The sequence below is a fragment of the Pseudopodoces humilis genome, chromosome 27 (genome assembly GCF_049639895.1).
Source record: "Pseudopodoces humilis isolate 2021_Gansu_Grassland_sample_001 chromosome 27, ASM4963989v1, whole genome shotgun sequence".
Classification (NCBI taxonomy): domain Eukaryota; kingdom Metazoa; phylum Chordata; class Aves; order Passeriformes; family Paridae; genus Pseudopodoces; species Pseudopodoces humilis.
This window is the reverse complement of record NC_142226.1, coordinates 5863749-5887107: the sequence shown is the minus strand read 5'-3', so window position 1 is coordinate 5887107 and position 23359 is coordinate 5863749. Positions and strand designations below refer to the sequence as shown.

General features: G+C 53.1%; 1 protein-coding gene across 2 annotated transcripts in view; it reads right to left on the bottom strand.

The window, feature by feature from the left end:
- The window catches only part of ARID1A (AT-rich interaction domain 1A), a 53880-nt gene extending 39617 nt beyond the window's left edge, over positions 1–14263 (bottom strand). The window contains exon 1 of one of the 2 annotated variants that reach the window (XM_005529681.2): positions 12947–14263. In XM_005529681.2, the coding sequence (XP_005529738.2) occupies positions 12947–14044 (1098 nt within the window). In that variant the 5' untranslated portion in view covers positions 14045–14263. The remainder of the gene's footprint in view (positions 1–12946) is intronic. The other variant, XM_088067312.1, reaches the window with a different exon arrangement.
- Positions 14264–23359: the final 9096 nt, after the last annotated feature.

The following is a 23359-nucleotide window of genomic DNA, read 5'->3' as shown; positions in this document are numbered from 1 at the left end:
CGTAATTACCCATTAACGTTTCTCAGCAAGAGCCCAGTCCACACATCTCGGAGGACTTTCCAAAGCACAGCTCTTACTAATATTTTTCTAATTGATTAAAACTGACCGGAGTTTTGATTACAGGATGTATCATTATGGAACATCTCATTCCTGAAAGAAGTCAATCAGCAGAAGGTGATGTGGTGGGGAAGTGAAATGAGAGTCACCCCTCAAAGCCTCACTGGAAATAACCCGACAGCAGCACAGTGTTCATGCCCAAGTACCAGCAGAGTTGTGTTATTTTTTATTTTATTAAAAACTGGAGGGTGGGAAGGTGCCAAGCCTGCAACGAGCACCACGATGGCTCCTCACGGACACCTCTCCTGTCTGCAGGCTCAGAGCAGCCGTGGGAACAGGGGATCCCCTCTGCCTGAAAACCAGCAACAACCTGAGGACTCATTCCCTCCACCTCAGCTCCTCACACCATGGTAGGACACTCTGACAAACACCATTTACTGATTTAAATGCAGTCAAAATTAACAAAGGATTATGATTACTGTACAACAGCTGATGACCAGTGAAACTTTCAGGCATTTCCCAGGCAGCTGGGGTCAGGTGATGCAGCTTGTTATTCAGACTGTGTGATCCCTACACAGTTTCTATATAATTTCTCCAATAATTTTAACTTATATTTAAAATACAATTTCCTTCTGTCCAAAGAACTAGGTAACAAGCTATCCATCCCCCGCTGTCCAGCTTCAATTCACTTTACAAGCACTTTATTCAGCCAGCTCGCCCCAGGATTCCCCAAGTGCCACCGCTGACTCCACCCAAAAATCCAAGCAACACCAAGACGTAAAGAAAACTGCCTGAGCTCCATGGGAGATGATCCCAAGGAACATGTGACCCTTGTAATGAGGTGCTGCTCCTTTTAAGATGGAAAGAAACTTCCTTCCTGAATATTAAATCAGGCTTTAAGCTTAGCCAACCTCCTACTTGTGCTCCAATGAACTGGAGGCAAGTCAACAAAAAGATGGTCAAATGTCTCATTCCAGCGCTCCCCCTCCAGCCCGGCTTCCACGCTGGAAGGAGCAACCGAGCTCGTGCAGTACCACAGGAATGGGCCTGGGCCAAGAGCAAGGCAGAAAAAAAGCAGGAGGAGGAAGGGCTGGGGTGGAAGAGCAGAATTACACTCGGTGTCACCACTGCTTAAGTGATCTCACTCCAAGGAGCACGGGAGCAGCTGTTCCACATCACCAGTGAGTCCCAAAATATTTGCTCCAAACAGCGCTGAAAACCTGAAAGGGCTCCAGATGCCCTGTAAATACATTCAGACACTGCAACCTGTGGCAGACTTCAGTCATCCAGCTAATTCCCTGGAACCCCTGTTTCCTTTAAAACAAGCCCTGCTGATCTCATGGACAGATGTCTTTTGCTACTGAGCACGAGGCATGTTTTGCAAAACTGGAGGTCTGAAGGAAGAGCCAACGCAAGGGCTCACTGGAGTTTAGTTTCTAGAATAAAGGCAGTTTTATCAATTCATTAAAAGCCTTTTCTGCAGAGAAATCTGAGGGTGCTGGTGCACACTCTGGAGTTGATAAGACACCTCCAGCACAGCCTCTTGGGTTCCCTTCTAGGAACACTTTCCTGATAAATCTTCATCTGTAAAATGCAGCAGCACAGGTTTCTACCCACTCGTGTGTCTGAAAGACCCATCTGTATTTGAATATCTCATCACTTTGCAAATTCATCTCATTTTACACCAGAATAAACAGCGGCTGAACAGCCTCAACTGGACAGGCAGACTCCCATGGCCCCTTCCCGCACCGGGATGGGCATTCCTGGGATCAGCTCAGGGCTCTGAACAAGCCCAGGCCTCCACAGCCCCACCTCTGCCACCCCACAGCACCTCAAGGGAGGGGGACAGGGGGACACAGCTGATCCTCGGGCTTGCCTCATCCCAGAGCTCCATCTTATCCACAGCTTCCCCAGGAGCTGCGTGTCAGGGCCTGCAGCTGCTCCGAGCCACGGCTCAGCGTGACCCAGCCCTGCCCCTGCAGAATGACTGCATCCATCCCAAAGTGTGCCTTCTGGAAGATCAAAATCACCCAAGGAGCCTGAGGCTGGGTCAGACCTGCGGAGGACAGGCAATGCCAGGTTGTGCCAACACAACCCCCCGTGCTCCATCGCACTCTCGCTCTCAGCCCCACACTGGACACCACCCCGGCCTTGGGATGGGGAAACACAGCCCAGGCAGCTCCAACAGCCCCAAGGCACAGCCCCATCCCAGCCAGGGGGTCGGGATCAGCATCACTGATCCCCCCAAGGGTCACAGCTGGGGTACAGGAGCTGTCACCACACACCTCCCCTCACTGGGTGAATCCCAAACCCCCTCCCACCGCTCCTGATCCCACAGAGTTTTGTATCAAACACGAAACAAGGTAGCAAAGCTTTGTTTTGCTAAAAGGAAACACAAAAGTTACTTTATTTCCCTTGTCATTACAGCAGCTGACAAATTTGGGTGCTATTTTTGTGGATTTTAGTGAGCCTTCTCTTATTTTAGCCTTAAAATTCAACATTCAAGCCTCCACTTCAGTTCCACGGAACCAAAAATATTTAAAGTTGCAGTAATGACAAGTTACCATCTGCATTTACTGAGGATGGGCTCGGTAACTTTACAGCAAAGCCACAACCAATCTCCAGTATTTACACCCAAAGGAGCTATTTGCATCCAGCGAAGCAGGGCTGCCGTGCCTGCCTGGGGAAGAGGAGGCTGGGGGAGATGGAAAGTCTACGTGGGCAACAAACTTGGAGCTGCAGCCAAGGCAGCTCCAGACAGCAGGGAAGACACTCCTGGAGCCTTCACCAAGCCAAGGCTGCTGTGATTCAGGTTCACTACACATCCTGAGCGACACAAGGTTCTTGCTACTTAAAAATATTACTCGTTTTTTCTTTTAAAACAGCCCACCAGGCCTCGCTTACAGGTAGTTTTTCAAGCCTGGTTCTGTTGCCCCATGCTCGCTTCTGTCCTTGGGCTTTTATTTCATCTCCATCCAGAAAAATCCAGATTTCTTTCCAGGCAGAATGAACAACGTGGGGAGTTGCTTAGCGAGTTGAGAGGAGCGTGTGCTGGCAGCTGGGGAGAGGATACAAGAATTCCCAACTGCGCCAATGCCATGGGGGCAGGAGGAACAGCCAACGCTGCAAAGTCTCCACTGGTTCCAGGAACAGGTATAACAAGAAACTGCAAGACACCTCATATGAGGAAAGGAAGATGAGACTCGAGTGTACCTTGACAGCAGTGACACCTTGGAAAGGTTTATTGCCGTTTCCAGAGTGACTGGACACAAAGCTCTGCTCAATCCCTGCCCCTCGCTCCGTGGAGCAGGGCACTTCCAGCACGCTCACAGCCACTGCTCCAGCCAGGAAATCCCTGCTCTGAGGCTCAGCACCAAATCCCACCTGGCTCTCCCGGCTTCCCAGCCCCACCACAGGCTCCCAGCACCGCCGGAGCAGATGGAGCACCCCGCTCCAAGGGAAAGGCAGGCAAGGGTTAAGGGCTGGAACACACTGAAAACCAAGGAGCACTCACTGCTCTGGGATGCTTCATACAACACTAATCACTTCATCTGATTTTAATTCCTGACACCAAATCAGCATATAGCTTTTCAAAGGAAATCTTGTCCCAGATTGCAAGGTAATCAATCACAATTAACGTGGAAAGCAGCTTTTGCAATGCCATCGTGGCCTGTGAACCGAGCAGGAAGGACAGGGAAGGGGCTCAGAAACATCTTCTGAGTACAGGCAGGCAGGATAATTTGGGACAGGGTTGTCTCCTGCACAGCAGCCTGTCAGGCTTTTTGCTTCTCCTCCAGTGAGAGAGTTTTATGCCAACACTCTCGCTCCCCCCCAAAGTCCCTTCCCCACCAGTGTGCCCTGCTCCAGGGGAGCCACATTCTCCCCACAGCCTGCTGGAAACTGCATTTCCATCAAGATGATTTTTCCTTAAACCAGAGAAAATTGTCAAGAGGATGGGGCCGGGCTGTTCAGTGGTGACAGTGACAGGACAAGGAGCCACAGCCATAAACTAAAACACAAGTTCCACCTCAACATGAGGAAAAACTTCTTTCCCTGAGGGTGGCAGAGCCCTGGAGCAGCTGCCCAGGGAGAGGCTGGAGTCTCCCTCTCTGGATCTGTGCCAAACCCACCTGGACGTGTTCCTGTGCCACCTGCTCCAGGTGACCCTGCCTGGGCAGGCAGCTGGACTGGGACATCTCCAGAGGTCCCTTCCAAGCTGTGATCCTGTGAAAACTCTTCTAGGTGTGACCCCGTGCCCAGACAGAAATTCTGACCCAGCAGGGAGGGCATTAACCTGGATTCTGAGCCATGATTTAGAGCACCTCTCTGCCACCTGCAGGGTGCAGAGCCAGGAGAGGCTTCCAAAACATGGAAACTCCTCCTTCAAGCCTCACAGTCTGCCACAATAACCTGAAAGACTCTGAAATACTTTGATACTTAAATGCCTCCTATCAAAATACTGTCTGATTATCTGCACATAATTAAAAAAAAATAAAACTAAATGTTCAACTTGGCCGTATGCAGCAGCTGCCCCAAGTCCTTCCCAGGGGATCCAAAGCACTGCAATCACCACAAGTGCCCCACAGAACAGAAAGTAAATGAGTTTGGGTTTTTTTTCAATAAAATAATAATCCCCCCACCCACACAGTCCGAGGAGCAGGGCTGCAGGACTCCTCAGAACAGACAACACGTGCAGCCACAGCACACAGGAAAGGCACTTTCTGGGACACGTGATCACACTCAGTAAACTGGCCTTGAATGGCAACTCTTTTCCTTGATTAGCCATGCAAACCCCAAAGTCAAAGATAATTTAAAGAGAAAAGAAAATCAAGTTTCAACTAATTCCAGCACTTCCACCGTTTCACTGATCTCCTGCACAGAGGTAAGAACTTCTGCTGAAAGCCTTTCACAGGGAGCAGGGCTGAGGGGAGACCACCTCCAGCCTGGCCCTGGTTTAATTATTTACACAGAGTTAATGAATAGCAGACTCTCCTCCTAAACTCGCACAGGGTGCATAGTCCTACAGTCATTTGGACTTTAAATCCACCCTCGGACTGTTATGAAGTACAAAACTCCCCACAAGCCTGCAGGAAGGATCCCACAGAGAGCAGAGTGAGGCCAGGACCCTGGCAGAGTTCAGGTGACAGAGCAGGACGGGGCAAGCCCTCCAACACAATTCCCACAGTAACCTGCAGGCAAAGGGAGACATTCTGCAGCACAGCCAGAGAGTTTCCCTCAAGGAAGCAGGGGACAGGCATAAAGCCACATGTTTAAGAGCAGGTTACTGAGCACTTTTGCCTCTGCTCTCCACACCTGGAGAGACCAGCACAAGAGACAATTAATGTGACTTGAGCTGGAATATTTTCCCTAATGCCCAACGCCACAGGCAGCAAACCGTGGTCGTGCTGCCTGAGCTCAGGTGTGGCTGATCCTGCCCTGGAACAGGACAGGGGGGCTTGGGGACCTTCCCAGCTCACCTGCAGACCTCTGCTCAACAAGGAAAACACCATCACCCACCAGACAGCGCAGGCAAGGAACCAAGAGCGAGCCGTGTCAGGCAGCACAGCCCACGCCGCACGTTCTCCTCAGCACAATGATCAAATTCAGCGCTGAAAGCCAAAGCAGAATGGCCATTTCCAGAGCAGCTCCCTGTCCTGTGCCCTGTGTCTGTGCTGCTGGAGCCCCTGCCCCAGCACAGCCATTCCCAGAGCCTGGAGCTGCAGCTGGGCCCAGGTTTTCAAACATTCCTGCTGGATTCCTGCTCACAGGCAGGGTGCCAGGACCTGCTGACATCAGAAGGGAAATGCTGATTTTCAGGGTTTCTCTTAGTCAAACCTGAATGAAGTTTCACAAGTGAGTGGGGAGAGGAGGAAAGAACTTTTTTAATCCATTCATCCTCCCCAGGGGAGGGAAACTCTAGAGCCCTCCCAACTTCAAGAATTTCTCTTTGAGAAAAGAGTCACAGGATCTCTAAGGGGAGAAAGTTTTAAGCGGCAGAAAGTCAGGGCCACCTTTGGCCTCAGCCTCCTCCCAGCCACATCCAAGATGTCCCCATCACATCCCACCAAAACAAAGTCACCTCTGGTCCCCTCTGGCTCCCCACATGGCCAAGCACCCACAAAACCAGGACAAGGAGCAGGCTCTGCTCCACCAGCTGCATCAGGGGTCCCAAAAACTACTGCGCACATCTAACCTGGAGCTTCTTGGACCAATTTAGGCTTAATGTTAATTATCCAGGAGAGAGAGGAAGTTACTCAAGTTAAAAAAAAAAAAAAAAGAGAGAGAAAGAAAGTTAATAGCAATTGAATTTGTCCTTGAAAGAGTTTCAATTACCAAAGCTGGCTTAAGGAAATAATGACATGCTGGTTATCACATGAAATGCCAATAACTGTAATGGAGCAGCAGGTTTTTTGGAGTTATTTACACAAACTGATTTTCCATGGGAATTTCATAGGAACTAAGACATACACACTATCTCCACTCTCCCACTCTCTCATAAAGGTATTTCTTTACCTTATTAACAGAATTAACCGATGCCCTTATTTGATCCTACACATTTTTGTCCCTTTTTTTCTCCCAGAAAAAAATACGAGCATGATTAGAAATTAAGACTCCAGCTATATTTTATCCTTAACACCTAAAGCCAAAAGAATTTTTGCTGAGAAATTCTGAAGCAGCTTTCATTAAGTTTACCTGTCATTATGCAGCATCCTTTACGTTTCACTACAGAGAACTCATGCCCACGTTGTGTAAATACTGAGCTGTCACTTGGAACTCAGAAACACTCCAGAAAGACAGTGTGGCAAACCTGGAAATGCTCTTCTTGCTGCAGAGCAAGAAGCCTCAGCAATGCTCAAGCTGCAGGACTGAACTGCTGGGTCACAGCGCTGGAGTTCAGGTGCAGGGAAGAGTCAGGAGTGGGACCCCCTCCTGCAGCCCGTGTTAACACAGGATTAATCCATGTCTGTAAAACAGGCACAGGAGCTGAGTCCTGGGAGCAGCAGCTCCTCCTGCAGCAGCCCTGGGCGCTGCTTTAAGCGCAGAAATCCATTGCACAAGGGTCTCAGGGTACCCAGGTACCTGGGGAGGGAAGCTGGGGTCACACAACACAGGATGAGACTGAGAGGATTCGTATTCCCCACCCTACCCTCGGTGCCTCAGCCCTTCCCAAAGCTCCCACAGCAGTGGCTCAGCTGCTGAGGAGCAGCCACGGTGGGCATTCAGACCCCACAAAAGGCAGCCTGAAACCCAGCTCCCACACAGCTTCAGCCCTAAGAACCAAAAGCAGCATCTCCAGACAGCAGAGATGTTAAATCCGGGATTGGAACTTTCCTGGACTCAACTGATGGGCCCAGCATGGCCCAGCCCCAAAAAGGACTCGTGCTTCATCTCCAGGTGAGGAACTCCTCTGCTTTTCCAGGGACATCAAACAGGCAGCAGCTCCTGCGGTGCCACCCGGGCAGGAGGCACCTGGACACAGCCCAAGCAGCTCTGTTCCAATGTGCCAAAAAACAGCTTTTTCCTTCCCACCCCACTTGTCATTCACTTCCAGCTGGAGATTTATGGCTCTGGCTAACAGACATCCACTCCAGATTTCCCACTGCCCGTGCATAAATTAAAGACTGAACTTTTTGCAGTCAGCACACAACAGAAAAAAACTTTTGTAGGACTTCTTAAAAACACTTTTTCCCAGCAGGAAGGTATCCTTCCTTTCTCTCCCACCAGAACAAAAGGGGAAATGTTGTTTTCCACCCTTGCTGATGGTTTAAGGACCATTCCAGGTGGAAAAAGCAAGTGGCTAAATACAGACAAGCTTCATCTTCCCCAACCGCATTTGCTGCCTTTGGTTTCTGTTTTGCTGCTGCTGCTCCTTGAGAGTTTCCAGCATTCCTGGCAGGAATTGGGCAATGGCATTGCTGATGAGCTTCTCCCCAGAGCAATCCATCACACAGGAGTCACAATTCAAAGAAGAAATCAGACTCACTAGCCAGAGAATTTTAAATACACAGAGGAAGAATTGGAAAGGGCATTTTCTCCTCTAATATTTTAATTACCCAGAGCACAGATGCAGAGGGTAAAAGCTGGATTTCCAATTGGTGGCGTTCCTTTGAAAAGAGTAAGAGAGAAAAGTGGTGGAAAAGTCGTGTATGAGGTAACAGATAAAACCAACAGCTGCACTATTAAGCCTAATTTTAGACATTATTTTCTCTCTGAAGGAAAGCTGCTGGGATTTTTAGCACAGCCCTCATGGAACGTGTGATACGTCTGTAACACAGGAACCGCTGACCAGAGCTCTCAAATGAGACAACAAAAAAAAACCCAAAGCATTATGAATACACCAAGCTTATGGGAACAGTGGGGCACAGCTTTGTAACAGAACATTTGACTGTCCTGTCACCCCCCAGCCCAGTTTCTAATATCATTTAAGAACAGGGAAGAAGTTCTGCCTGCTTGTTGAGGGAAAACAGAAAGCTTTCCTGTTTACAGAAACAGGAAACAGAAGTTGTAGCAGGTAAAAGGAATAAAACTGGGCAGTTTTATGAAACCACTAAGTATTCTAGCCCCTCCCCCCAAAAAAGACCAGAAAGTCAAACATAAAACCTTTCAGAAACCAAATTTCTGTCTTGCAACCAACAACATCATTACAGGAGAGACACCACAGGGAGAAACCCTCCCCTATCCCAGATAATAAATAAGAATTCACAGGGCAACTCAATTAAACTTCATAAAAAGCAGTAGGCAAGCCTTGCTAACCCCATTTCACCACAACACTCAAGTGGTTTGTCCTGGGTTTCCCAGTAAATTGGTGGTGATAAGGGCAGGGAAAAAGAAAGGCTCCAGCTGAAAGTGAGGATTGAGTTTTACTGTCCTGTATCCCACACACATCCTGCCTGGAAACACCGACACCTCCAAGCTGGGCATCAGGGAAATGCTGCTGCAGAAAATGAGAGATTTTAAGAGAATCAGACAACTCCTGGTTGACTTCAGACTCTTTAAAAAAGATAAAGCAGAAAAACCTCCAGTGTCCACACCAGGATTAACAATATTTTAGCAACAAAATCAAAGCAGCACAATTTTCCTGCTTTTTCTAAAACAGCCAAGCCCTAAAATCGCTCATTCAGAGAAAAGGAGATGCACCACTCTCCTTTTTGTTGGAAAGCTCCAGTGCACAACACACAACTCGAGGGCTCCTGACATTACAATGCAAAGCAAGGAAAAACCACGAGCCAAGAGGAGCCAGGTCCCAGTTTCCCATTCCAAGACATCGCAGCTCACTGGCAGCAGAGTGCCTTTTGGTGCCAATTTAGTTTAAAAACCATATTTCCAACAACGTTTTTCATGCCTCACTCGCTACTAAAGTCGGAATCAAAGTCAACAAAAAATAGCTATTGTATGGCAACAGGCCCAAAAGCTTTTTTTTAATTAACATAAGATTCTTAAACTGCTTTCACTGAACTTATAACAGAGGCCTTGAGATGCCAGGGCACCTATGGGGAGGTTATCCAAGATGTCAATGTTTAATGTGATCCAAAGAGTTCTCCCATTACAGGGGACACTGCTGAAGCCAAAGCCTGAGAAATGCCCATCTATTAAAGGCAGGGAAGTCCTTTCTCTCGAGCAGTTTCCTTTAAATCCCAAGACCCTGGGAAAACTGGTGCATTACTAAGAGCTGCTACATGCTCTGGGGGGAAGCAGGTGGAAACAAACCCATGGCAGAGCTGGAAGAATTGAAAACCAGGACCCATGGCCTGGCTTCCTACGAGTCATTCCCACAGCAAACCACGGATTTCTCACCCCACACGGCACAAATCAGCCATCCTCATCTCCCGGTCCTGCTCTGTGTTCCCAGCTAGAAAGATCAGCTGGAAAAAAAGCCAAGTCCCCAAAACCACGGAGCATCCTTGTGCTCCCTGGGTTCCCCCTCAGCAGCTCCTCCCTGGCTGTGGGTGAAGTGTCCCAAGGTTACACACAGGAGCCACCCTGAGTAACCCTGGTGTGACCACACACTCCTCTCACTGCAGGGAACCTTCCACCCAAACAACTTTCACGCCAGAAATTACCGAGCTTTTCTTGATGAGCAAAGCGACCAAACCCTCGTGATGGCATCACTCAGAATTCCTGAAAAGAACCTAAAGATGGATTAAAGGCACCACCCTGCTTCTCATCCCCAAACTGGGGTCTGTGGCCCCCAGGATTCCCAAGTGTGCTCTTCCCACATCCTCTTCCCCAGCCTGCCCCAGGAGATGTTCCCTGGGAGGTTTCTGGCAGGTCTCTGCTCTGCTCTCCCGGAGTTTCTCAGGAGTTGGGTGGGAAATACCTGCTCTGCTCATCGCAAGACAAAGAAAGACACAAAGTTTTATATTCTCCTAATCCAGGGAATTTAGGAGTACACAGCACAGGAGGCTGTAATTCAGGGCTGGAGCATCATTATTAATCAACTTTTTCTTGTGGGCAGCACAGATGACACGTGGAAGCTTTTTTCATTAGATACGTCTGCTCCCTTCTTTTTCCATCAGAAAAAAAGGAATTGTCAGTTTAAGTCAAATAATCCTTGGCACAAAAAGGACTGGGTGGGGAAAGTAATTTGGTTTTTGAGATGAGGGAGTTGCTGGTTTACCTTTTACATTCACTATTTGTCCTTCCTCAGATCCAACTAATTCTCAGAATAACTACTCATTAATAATTCCAGTTTATGGGACTACTTACTCAGGTATTCCTCATTCACTGTGTCAGCAGCCCGTGGAATTAAGTGAAATTCATTTGCCAAGACAAAATAAGCTTCTTCTACAAATTTGTACCAGAACATTGACAGAAGTGAACTGCAGGGAAATACCTGAGAAGTTCAACCTGACTCTGTATTTTAGCACACATTTTATCTAGATTGAGATTTTTCAGGATTTACAAAGTAAGCACTTTGCACTTGCCTCCATGGAACACATGGCCCTATTCCCAAGTAGCTGAAACCTTCCCTGAGGATGCTCCAGCACTCACTACCAGTCACCACTGGCGTTCTGAGAGCACCAGCAGAGCAGATCTGCTCTCTGGGAGAGCAGAATTCCAACGTGAAAGAAAAGCCAATCCAGTCACTCAAGGTGCTGCAGCAGGGGGTGCCTTTGGTAATCAAGGAACAAACAACTGAGCAGTTTTCAGGAGAAGTCCTGAGAAGCTCTGCAGGCTGCAGGTCACCCTACGTGGTATCACACGTCCCCGAGCCCGGCCTGAAGTTGGAGCAAAGCACACGGAATGAAAAGGGAAGTTTAGTCCTGCACAAGGCCACCACAGGCCTTGGAGATGCAAGTCTGAGCACAGAAAGGAACTCAGTTTCAATCAAAGGCTTTCAGATAAAGATACCAGCACCTCTTTTCCCCATATCTAAAATGTCTGATGCTGCACTGCCTTCTCCTCTGCACGTTCCCTGGCCACCCCTATTCCAGCAAAGAGGGAATTCTACACATGCAACAATGATGATAATCCCCAGGCCTGCTCTTCCTAGTTCCACTCCTCAGAAGAGTTGTGACACTGCTGAGCCTGACCACAACCAGCACCTGAAGTCTGTAGGAAGTGCCTGTATTTATGGGGGGGAAGGAGACACATCAGCTCTCACTCAAAATAAGTCAAAATGTGCCCTAAGACACAGAGCTAGAGACTCCTGTCCTGTATCACAGTTCTGTTGAATGTAAATTAATAATTCTTGGTAACCGACCGATTTCAGCGTTTTGGTGTCAAGTTTGGTTCCGATTGCTTGGTTGTGTGGGGAATTTTTTCCTTCTTTAGGCTGTAACACACCCCAGAACCCCCCACATGCTCCCATCTAATAAAGAACCCAAACAGACCCGGTTTTGAAAAGGGCCAAAACCAGGCGGGAACAAACGCATCCTCAGATCCATCAAAGAAATCATTTATACCGAGGGGAAAGTCACATAACCAAAATAAACAGCAAGCCCATTGTGCGGAGTGGCCCTGCCACCGTTCCGACAACACAGACTCTATTCCAGGCTGAATCCAACATCACAAGGAAAATAAGCCCAAGGTACAAACAACGTGCCCTCGCCTCCCGTCCCGCCCGGGCCGGAGGGATGCGGGGCTCAAGGTCACGCCGGGGGATGCGGAGAGGGGCGCGGGGCTGCCCCGTCCCGGGGCTGGCGGAGGAGGCGAGTGTGGAAGTTTATGAGCTCATCAGGATGGTTGTACCATTACATCAGAGGCAATTATAAATGGCCAAGAGCAGGGGATGGGGAGCCAATCAGATCACAGATGGGATGTCAACCTAAGACCAACTGTCTCCTGGCTTTGACAGAAGGATTTTACCTCCATAATTCAAATCCCAAACCCAAGCGATCCGCACTCGCTGCTCCCATCGCCCAGCTCCCCGCCAGCGCTCCCGCCCCGGCCCGCGGCCCCTCCGCCCGCCCCGCGGCCCCGCGGGCCCCCCGCGGCCCTGCCCGCCCCACCGGACCCCGCCGCGGGCCGCGGGACCCCCCCGGGGCGGCGCCGGGGGTCGCGGGGCCGCGGGAAGGCGGCGGCGCTACCGGGGCCACGCGTTGTCCCGGGCGCGCCCTTCCCCGCCCCGGCCCCCCGCGCCCGGCCCCGCCGGGGCCTCGCCGCCCGCCCCGACCCGCGGCCCCCCGGCAGAGCCCCCCGGGGCGGCGGGGAGCCCGGCGGCGGCGGCCCGGGAGCCCCGCACAAAGGCCGGGGAGGAGGAGGAAGGGAAGGCGGCGAGGCAGCCATTTTAGAGCGAGCGAGCAGCACAGCCAAGGGCGGCGCCCGGCGGCCCCGGCCGGGGGGGGGGACCCCGCGGGAGAGCCGCCGCCGCCACCCCGAGCCCCCCGAGCCCCGCGCCCCCCGCCCCGCCCCGTGCCCGGCCCCCCCCGCGCCGCCCCGCCCGGACCCGCTGGCTCCTGCCGAGGCTCTGTCCCCCGCCGCCGCTGCTCCCGGGGCTCATGGGCGCGTGGTGGCTCCTCGGCGGGGCCCCGCCGGCCGCTGCCCCGCCCTGGGCGCTCCCCCCGCCGTACTGCGAGACCGTGCGGGCGGCGCCCTTGGCGGCGCCCGCCCCGTCCTGCGGCCCGGCGCTATAGTCGCCCCCGGGGTACCCCTGGTAGGCGCGGGCGGAGCTGGGGGAGGTGAGGAGCTGGTTGAGGGTGGGGGTGGCCGTGGGCTGCGGGGTGGTGCCCCCTCCTCCCGCGCCGCCGGCGGCCGAGGGACCCATGACCCCGAAGCGCTGCTGCTGCTGCTGGAAGGCGGCGGCGGCGGCGGCGGCCGCGGGGGACTTGGCGGCCGGCGGCGCGGAGCCCCGGGGGGGGCTCAGGGCGTAGGCCTGGGGGGGAGGCGGGTAGGAGCCGGCGCTGCGCCCGGCCGCGTAGTAGGAGTTGTACTGGTGGTTGGGGAAGCCGTGCTCGGCCCCGGCGCCGTGCGAGTTCTGCGGAGGGGGCGGCCCCGCGGGGGCTCCCGCCGGCCCCGGGTAGTTCTGCTCCAGGCCCCCGCTCTGCAGCGCTGCCATGCCAGGGCTTTGTTGTCCGCCATGTTGGTGGAAGGCAGCGGCGGCGCCCCGGCCGTAGGGCTGCCCGAAGCCGTAGGCTGGCGGGGGCAAGGCGGCCGGGTGGGAAGGGGGCGGCTGCTGCTGCGGCGGCGGCGGCGGCTGCGGCGCCCCCACCCCGTCGCTGCCGCCGCCGCCGCCGCCACCGGGCGGCTCCGGGAGGTTATTGTTCAGGGTGGCGGCGGCGGCGGGCCTGGGGCCCGGGTTCCCGTTCGAGCTCTTCAGGTCGGACTCGGCCCCTGCGCCCCCTCCGTGCCCCTCGGCCCCGCCCTGCAGCTCCTTCCCCGACGGGCCCTCGCTCTCCGCCTGCTTCTCGCCGCGCTCCGCCGCCGCCGCCTCACCCCCCGCCTCCTCCGGGGGACAATCCCGCTGCTGCGCCTCCGCTTTCTTCAGCTCGGATGGAGCCGGGGCGCCCAGGCTGCTGGCGGCGGCGGGGGCGACCTGAGCAGCCATGATCCCCCCCCTCCCCACCCGGCCACCCCCCCCGGACCGGTCCCCCCGAGCTGCTCCCTGCCTGGCCGGCCGGCGTGAGGCCTCGCTGCTCTGCTCTCCCCGCTCAGGCGGCGGCGGGCGGCTCTTCAGGGCAGCGGGGGCTCATTCCCCCCCGGCCTGCTCGGCGAGGCGGGGAGGGCTCCGCTGGGCTGGGCTTCCCGGGGCCTGGCCCCGCTGTACCTCCTCGGTTGCAGCCGGCGGAGAAAGGGGAGGAGGAGGGAGTGGGGGGGAAGGAGGAGGAAAGGGGGGGTGGGGGGGGACCCGGGACGGGGCTCCCGGTGCGGGAGAAGCGGGAGGGAGGGAGGGGGGACACGGCGGGCGGGCGGGCGCCGTCCCCGGAGCGGGGCCGAGCGGCGGCGGGGCCGGGCTGGGCGAGCTCCCGCTCTGCTCGGCCGAGCGGGGTCAGTCCGACACGAGGCTCAGCGCTGCCATTTTACCCAGCGCCGCGGCCGCCTGCCACACCCGGAGCGGAGCGCAGCCCGGCCCGGAGCGGCCCCCCCCCCCCGTCACAAAGGAGGGGCGGGCCGGCCCCGTCCGCCGCCGGCGCGGAGCTGCCGCCCGCAAAACCCGCGGCGGATCGGCGGAGCCGGGGGCCGGGGGGCAGCGCTCCCCCGCCGCGGCCGGAGCCGCCCGGGGCGATCCCCGGGGGCAGCGGGCGATGTCCCGCGGCCGGAGCCCTCCGGGGGCGTGCTGGCCGCTCGGCGGCCGCCGGCCCTGGGGTTTCTGCCCGTGGGTTACCGAAGCGCCTCTTCTTTGTCCCTAGAAATTCCATTTAGAATTAAGCCCTCTGCGAACTGTTAGCGGTTGTCATTTCCTCTCCGCTTGGCCGTGTCCCTCTGGAAAAGGCGTTGGCGGCGCGCCAGGGCTGTGACTGCACGCGCGGACAATCCAAGAAAGTCCGGCTCCCCGCTCCTGCCAAGGCGAGGGCGGTGGGCACGGAACCAGGAATTCCCAGATCCAAAACCACCTGAGCACATCTAGACACAACACGATGTTGGGCAATGGGACAGGATGCGCTGGCACTCAGAGCCCAACGCCGTGCTGGAGCTCCCCGGCCGTCAAGAGGTGAACTGGGAATTGGGCCATGCTTTTCTGCAACCCTTTCAGACCCAGATTCCCACCTCCACCATCCCCGAGGCCTTGGCAGAGCGGTAAGAGGGAGGAGAGCAATGTACCTGGAGCTCCGTCCTGGACGTAGCCTGGCCTGTGCCAGCGGGGTCTGAACCTGCCTGTTTAACTTCAAGATGGTGCAGGGCTGCAGCAGGGCACGGGAGGGACAAAAAGATGGGTTACTTGGGTTATAAACACCAAGTTCTCAGAAATCAGGACGTGGAAGTCTGGTAAAAATGGCAGGCACGGTGTGGGTTAGGCCTGGGTCCCGTGTACTGGTGTTCCTCTGGAATATGGAAATACTTGGAAAAATGAAGTTGAAGTAAATACAGCTTTAAGATGAGAGAAAATATCAGAAAACAGTGGATGGGGAGCCGAAAGAGACTCTGAGGTCTGAGGCTGCCATTTTATAACATCACCACAGGACTCATAATGTGGCAGAAGTGACCCCTGTGCGGTGACAACAATCAGGGCTCGGCCCCAGCCCGGCAGCCAGCGGGACACACCACAAGGAATCCCACTGGATTCCCACAAGGAACGGAGCAAACGCGAGTCCAGCGCAGGAGGCAAAGCCCTGGGCAGCAGGACTGGGTCCCTGCCAGCACCGTGTGCCTGCTGGGGATCGAGTGAAGGTGTCAGTGTCTACTGACAGCAACTCAGCCCTCACACCCATTACAAAACTTATCATATGAAATATTTATCATCTAGAGTGCAGGTGGCGGAACAAAGGGGTTATTCCAAAGCTGGAAAGTGGGAGGGGAGGTGGGATATGGTGATAAATAGCAAAATTCTAAATGTTTTCTAGAGCAACAAACTGCCCCTCAGACAAAGCACCTTTGCCATTTCTCATGTGCAACATGCAGCAGATCCCACCCAGCAAAGTGGCTGGTCAGCCCTTCTCCTCAGCAGTAAATAAACTATTAGGAAAAAACAGGTAATAAATGATGATACTGGTATTCTGATAGTACTCGAGGCCTTCACAAGGGTTGGAGCCCCAGTACAATGCTGAAATCTCATATGGGAGGCCCTGTGGCTTTAGTGAGATGTGTATGGATCACAGAGAAGAAAAAACACCAAGATACTCTTCTTCAGAAGAGTTTGGCAACTGTGGAATGTGCTAGAATGAAAATCTCATCAGAGGAGTTATTTGATGAAATCCTGGGTTCTGGAAAGACAAAGGAGATGAGGGGGAAGGTTCCTCCAGTATCAGGCTGGACTCTCAGAAGTGAAGCCCGGTATTCTATTCATGTCCCTGGTGCCCCACTGCACCAAAACACTGTTCCTTGGGTGTTTCATCCGCACTAAACTTTAAAAAGCACAAAGTGCAGAGAATTCTGCCATTCAATCCCAGAACCATCCCAAGCACCCACATCCCCAGCCCCAAAGATAAGCCTACTTCAGGGAGCAAAGCCCCACCATGTCACAGAGCATCACCAAAAGTTTAACCACTTCACTTCAGGAGCCTGGGAAGCAGCTCGGGTGCATCCAGGCAAAGATCCCGAGCTCACACCTCTCTACCTGTGTCCGTCTTTTGGAGCCACCTCCAAGGAGCACTATGTCAGACTATGAAACCCGGTGTTGATAGTAATGTGAAAAGCAGCCTGGATTCCCCAGCCACCCACACAATGAGGAGACACTCACTTTACCAAATGTTTGTGAAAGCTGCAGCAGATTTTGGAATACGCCTCATCAATGAGGCCCTGGCACTTTACTCGATACTGAGGCATTCAGTGAGTTCCCAGCCATGAGGACTGGGAGGCAGATGACAGCACAGTTCTTAACAACATTGCCACCTAAGAGCTGAAAATCCTCTCGCCAGTCTCGCCCGTCCCGGGATGTCACGACCATCCATGGGGACCGGCAGCGACTTTTCCCTGTGGCACATCCTCACTTTTCGCAGCCGGAGCCATCCCTGCTCGGCTGCGGCTGCCGTGCTCCCTTGGCCGTGTCCCCAAGTGCCGAGCACGCTTCCCTCAGCCCGGCCCGGCTCCTGGCTCTCAGATAGGCTGGGAAAGCAGCGCTCACATGGCACTGCAGGCCACCGCCACCGCGCTGCCTCCTCCTGACTGGAAGTCTCCTTCATGAAGGTGGCCGTGCCATTTAACCCAGCACTAAGGCAGTTTAGGAAACCTGGTCTAGATTAGAGTACTAGAAACAGGAGTAGTGTCTCCCCCCTCCACGAAAAAAAAAAAAAATCGGGCTCTGCCAACTGTGTGATGGCAAATATGGACTGAATCGTTGACATGGAAACCGGACTAAAGTCAGCGCTGCCTCGGCTCAGCTCGCACACACAAGTTATCATTATCCAGCCTTTCCCTGGCTACAAACACGGACTGGATCCGGCTGCCGGAGCCGGCTGCAGCTCCCGTGATAAAGTCTGAAGGAGGCAGAGCGGAGGGAGCTGGGCAGGAAGGGATGGAGCTGTGCGGGGAAGGATGCTCTTCCACCGCACCGAGAGGCACGGCGGCGTGCGGGGATGTGCACGCTGGACCCGAGAACAAGAGACACATCTATTATAATCCATGGGGCGCCCTGCAAAAGATGGAATGGAGCCGGGAGGGCTATTGCCTGTACCTCGGCTTCTCTTATAGGGTTTTTGCTCAAGAAAATCACATTTCCTGTCAATATGTTTATATTTGCCCAGCCTATTCCTTGCAGTGTTTAGGCTGCCGTTGTATCTGGGTTAAGCACTCTCCTCGCTGCTAAGATTGACATTATTTTAATTATTTGTTTGCTGAGCATCATGCGAGACAACGCTCACTTATCCACTTCAACATAATGCTAAAATACTGTATAATGTCGCTTTCTGGGGAGACACAATGGCTCTGCGCTGTGAGTGCCAGGCGAAGGTAACTCTGTCCCTTCCCTGAATGGAGCAGCTCAAAGGCAGGCGTGGATTTTCCAGGGGTTTTGCTGCTTCCCACGCCAGGTTCCCCCGGGCAGGGAGCGAGCCCCGGCTCGGCCGCCCCGCGAGAGCCCGCTGGTGACATCTGACAGCGAGCTGCGAAACTTTGGATGCATTTTAAGGCAGGAAAGTGGACTCGGCCTGACTCGAGGAAATGCATTATTTTAGCAGCGCTGGCGAGGAGGAGGAAAAAGCGAAGCGGAGTTTGCGGAGGGGAAGGGACGCGGGAGCGCAGCCCCCGAGCATCCTGCGCGACCCCCGGGGCAGCCGGGGCTGGTGCCACGCGTGTCCCACGCCCCGCGGCCCCGGCCCGCAGCCGAGCCGCCCCACGGGGGGAAAAGCAGGACAGCGCAAGTTTTGGGGGCACAAGTGTGGAGATACGGGGCTGAACGAGGAGAGCAGCGCTCACCCTGCAGTGAAAGTAAGGGTGGGGGTGGAATTCAGTAATTCCAGGGAAAATTGGGGGATATTGGGAAGGGGAGGAAAGCGATAATGAAGTGCAGGGAAAGACGAACCCCGTTTATTCTGTAGCCGGGGGTGCACCCCGGCTGCCCTCGCACAGCAGCTCCGGTGCGCTCGGGGAAGGAAGAGTAAATCTACTTTAAAAAAAAAAAAAAAAAAAAAAAAAAGGGCAAAAAATAAAATCAAAACGCGGAGCGGAGTTTGCAAAAACCCCTGCACTGGATCCGGAGCCAGCAGTCTGTTTTCCCTGAATCCCACCAGATTTGGGAGCTCTCGGGTGGGCTGGCAGAGCAACTACATTCTGCTGCGAACCCCACTGTGAAGAGTTAAAACAAGGGGGAAAAAAAAAAGGCTTTTAAAGCTTCGAAAAGAGAAAGATCTGAACTCTGGGCCTGGATTTTCCCACTGAAGGAAAACTTATTGTGTTTCAAATCCTTGGGACCTGGCGATGCCGTGCGGGAGGGGTCAGCAGCAGGTTCTCCTGTCTGGAAAAAGCTGTCCCTCGGCCTTTCCCCCACCTCGGCGCCCCTTTTCAGTGGGGTGTAAAAAAACACATCCCCTCCCGTGAAAATCTACCCTCCTAAAGTGTATTTTTAGAGAAGTTTGAGTTCAGGCGTCATGACTGGGGATGGGGGGTGCTGCGGGAGAGGCAGGCGCTGAGAAAGAAGGTTTTTTTCCCCCTTTTCATCAAGCTCTTGCACTGCCATTTTCCCGAGGCAGGGAGGGAGCGAGGGAGGGAGAGCGGAGCGACAGACAGCGCTGGCGAGGAAGTTTCTCACGGCAACTGCGGGCTGGATCGGGAACGGAGCCTTTTGTTCCCGGCAAGTTCAGCAGGAGAGAGAGTTGGAGCCTGCTGGAGAGAAAAACCAGCGGAGAAATAAAATGGAGGGAAGTAGGAAGAGAGGAGAGAGAGCTGGTGCTGGGCTGAGATTAACTGCAGAGCACCGCGCTCGGGTGTGCGCGGCATTTATTTAGAAAGTTGGTGTGGTAGCCTGAGGCAGAAATCCCTCGTTAAGTGCATGGGAATGAGTGAGAGACCCAAGGACACGCAGTGCTGGGCAGGAAGTGGAATTTTCCAAGGGGTTCACATCCTTCGGTGCTCTTTTTGCCAAGATTAGCTCTCCTCGCTCGCTGAAGGCTGCCTCCTAGAGACACCAGGGAAAAGGCCTTAAAAATGTGGCGTGCTCTAGGCCTGTCTAAACGGAATAATTAAAGGTTGGGGACACCCTGCCTTAGGGATTGCAGCGCGGTCTGAAGCCCAGATGCAATCTGGGGTACTGCCCTGCCTCCCCTCTGTGTCCCTTTCTCCCCAGTGAGTGTTGAAACACGGTGCATTGTGACCGTGATCTCGGAATGGGGTGAAAAGTCACCTAAAACCCAGCCTCCCCCCCTCGATTTAATGCTTAGACACACATCCAGTACATCCCATATTCATATCCACAATTGGTTTTATCACCCTGCACACGCCGCAGACCCAGAATGTGAAATAAACTTGTCTGAATTAACCCCCAAATCGCTGACAAACATCCATCCCTTTAGCAGGAAAGGGAGCAGAACTTCAATCCCCTCATTATTTGTACGCTTTGTCCAGGTGGAATTAAAAAGCCAGAGCCTGGTCACGAGGAGAGCGAATTTTTCAGCGCAAGTTTGGGGTTTAGCGAGGCGTCCCGACAATACGGTTTGATTAAAAATGTTCATCACCTTGTGCCTTCGGGCAGGGCACGGGAGAAGCTGCGGTGCCCGGTGGGAGCGCGGCGTGGCTGTGACAGCAGCTCGGGGAGGCACCACGTGGGAAAGCCGGCTTCGGGATTTAAACGTGCTTTTCCACTCCGGCCGTGAGGGAGGGAGAGCCTGAGTTGGGGGAGAAGAAATAAATAAATAATGGGGAAAAGGCTTCGCGTGGAGCTCAGAAGCGACCTCTGTGGCTGCCGGGGACTGAAGTTCAAGAGCCCCGGGCTGGGAGCGCGGAGCAGACGCGGCTCGGGAAAATCCAGCGGCAGCAGGAATGGAAAAGGGGGCTCGGGGGTCGGGGCTGCCCCCCGGGAAGCGCCGTCCTGGCCGGGTGGGAGCGGTCCCACCCCCATGGGAGCGAGCTCCGCGCTGCCCGAGCCGTGTCCGGTGCCGGTGCCCCCCGGGAGCGGCCCCGGCCCCACCGAGCTGGAGGCGGCCCTGCCCTGCCCGGGCCGGGCCGGGGGTCGGGGCGCACCCCGGGGCAGCGGCGGTCCCAGGGAGCCGCCCCGCACCGGGACCTCCGCGGGCCTGGGAAAGTTTAACAGGGAAACGTCAGGAAGCATCAGGCAGGAATTTCAGCGCATCCCGTGTTTTATGGTGGCGTTAACTTTTACATATTGGGAGTAATTAGCAGCGAGGCTGCTAAAAACAGATTTAAATTACCGGCCCCCTCCCCCCTTTCTCTCCTTTCCCAAAATGGTCCAAATCCGGTTTACCTCTGACTCGACCCCCACCGGGACAGAGGTGAGAGCACAAGCCCCACGGTTTGTCCATGCAGGCAGGAAAACACATTAAAACCCGCATATTAATTAACAGGTCAAATAAAATACATATAATTTTGCGACGGTTATTTTGGGTTCTGTCCCCCCCCCAACTTTGTTTTAGTAAAGTGGGGAAACATACAGAAACCTTCCTTGCAGTTGATGCTTTTTTTTTTTTTCCAAACGGAGCCCAGATGCTGGTCAGGATTAAGGTTACACCAAACACATTCTACATTGCCATTTTCCAAACAGAATAAAGCAGATGGAAAAGATGGAAGAGGATAAAGCAGGAACGGAGCAGCACTGAAAACTGCAAGCCCTGCACTAACGCTGAGAGGAGTGAGCTGGGATGCCAGGAGAGGCAGAAAGAAAAGAAAGCAGGCGTAGCGCCGCTGCATATCACATTCCTCACAGTTAAAATGAGTATCTTTAATTAAACAGCTGTCAGAATTTGGGCTTTAAACCTTATATTTAAAACGGGAGGAGGAAATTGAGCTGCAGCTGATCACTGCGTCTCCTCAGGGCTCAGTCCTAGGAGATGTGAAAGCCACTGGCCGGGGGCCATCGGAGTACTTAAGTCTCTGAGTAATTTTAAACATCAGCAGCCCCGGTGATTTTAAGGATCTACTCCCTTAAAGTTAGCCATGCACTCAGCACTTTGCAGGATCCGCCCAGCACACTCAGAGCAGCTCTGAGCTCCAGAACATGAGTATCTGCACATCTGAGAAACAAAGAAAATCTTCTTTTCAATAGGCTAAACATTTCTCCTTTATTTCTAAGACACCAGTTCGTCCATACTGGGAAATTGGATCGGACCGGAATAAAATCTCAAGGGGAAGTTAGCAGAATCTGTGCTTATTTGCAAAATACCACCGTTTGACAAATTCAGATTTTAAGCGAAATTCTACAACAGTGGTTTACTCAGCACTGTGACTCAGTTCCATGATGTGCTTTGAAAATCTCTTGCAAAAACTGACTTTAAGAGATTTTGTTGGTAATATATAGGCACATGCACGACACAGAGAAGGAACACACAAACTATTAAATATTCATGCTATGGGGAGAACACTTAGTAACGTCCCTTCATTCCAGCTGTACAAAGGCAGGCACAAATAACTGCTGAAAAAATGAATAACCCAAAACAATCGCAATATTCCACATAAACACGGTGTTGAGCAGCTTGCAAACATTGGCCAAGAAAGGGTCAAACAGAAATTGTCCTTATCTACCTTTCAACAGTCTGACATAAAGGCATAATTCCAATCTGAATTCTGTAATCAGCCCCCCGGGAGTGTTGGGACTTCCCACACACTCAGGTCCCTGTGTGGGGATGGGACTGATTTTCTGCTCCAGGCCTCCTCCCCGTCGAGCTCAAAGGGCTCAAACAGGCACCACAAGTGCCATTCACTCAGAAACAAAAATCCAAACACGTTCTGCCCAGCTTTGCTGGGACTTTCAGAGTTCAGCTGTGGGACTGTGAAATGAGGTCATTTTTATCTATCAGTTATCTCTGCCTTGAGAAAGGCCCGTGATCACACCTCAGCAACAGCACTGCTGGTAGAGGCTGGGATATCACACACATGTTCACTAAAACAAAGCCATTGCAGAGCTCCCTCTGTAAAACTGAGCTCCAGATATACTGAAGAATAATAAAAAATATGTCATTTTCAAATATTTATAGAAGTATTGAGTATATCTGGCAAAACAACAAAAAACCCACTCCAAATCCAAACACGTAATGATTGTTGCTTGCATCCCAATCTTTGGAATTAGATCCTGAGTGAAACGTGATCAGAAAGAGTCAGAGTCTTTACAGCTGTCACAAAAAGTGAAATTAACAGTACTGTGAAACAAAGTATTTAAAAATATTACTTTTCCCAGCTTCAGGAAACATAGTTAATGACCCCGGGTTTTCCTGTGCCTGGGTTCAGGCACTCACCGAGGGCCCTGCAGCTCTCCCTGCACAATCCCGACCCTCTGCAATCACTGCCTTCCTATTGTTTCACCTACCTGCTCTATTTTTAGCGAGTATTTTGTGCAGGACTGCCTCATACATGTGTGCAGAGTGCCCAGCACGCTTCATGTTCTGTTTAAACACAGGCTGAGAGCAGTAAATAATGCTGAGGCAGCACGAGGAGCAGAACTTCTGCAGGGCAATGATGAGCCACAGGCTGCAACGAGCCCCTGGCACTTATCAGCATCCCACAGGATAACGGAGCCCTGGATCCATTGCTCAAGAAACTGCTCATTATCATTATGCTTTAAAGAACTTTGCAAATACTTCCAAATTCTTCTTTTTTTTTTAAA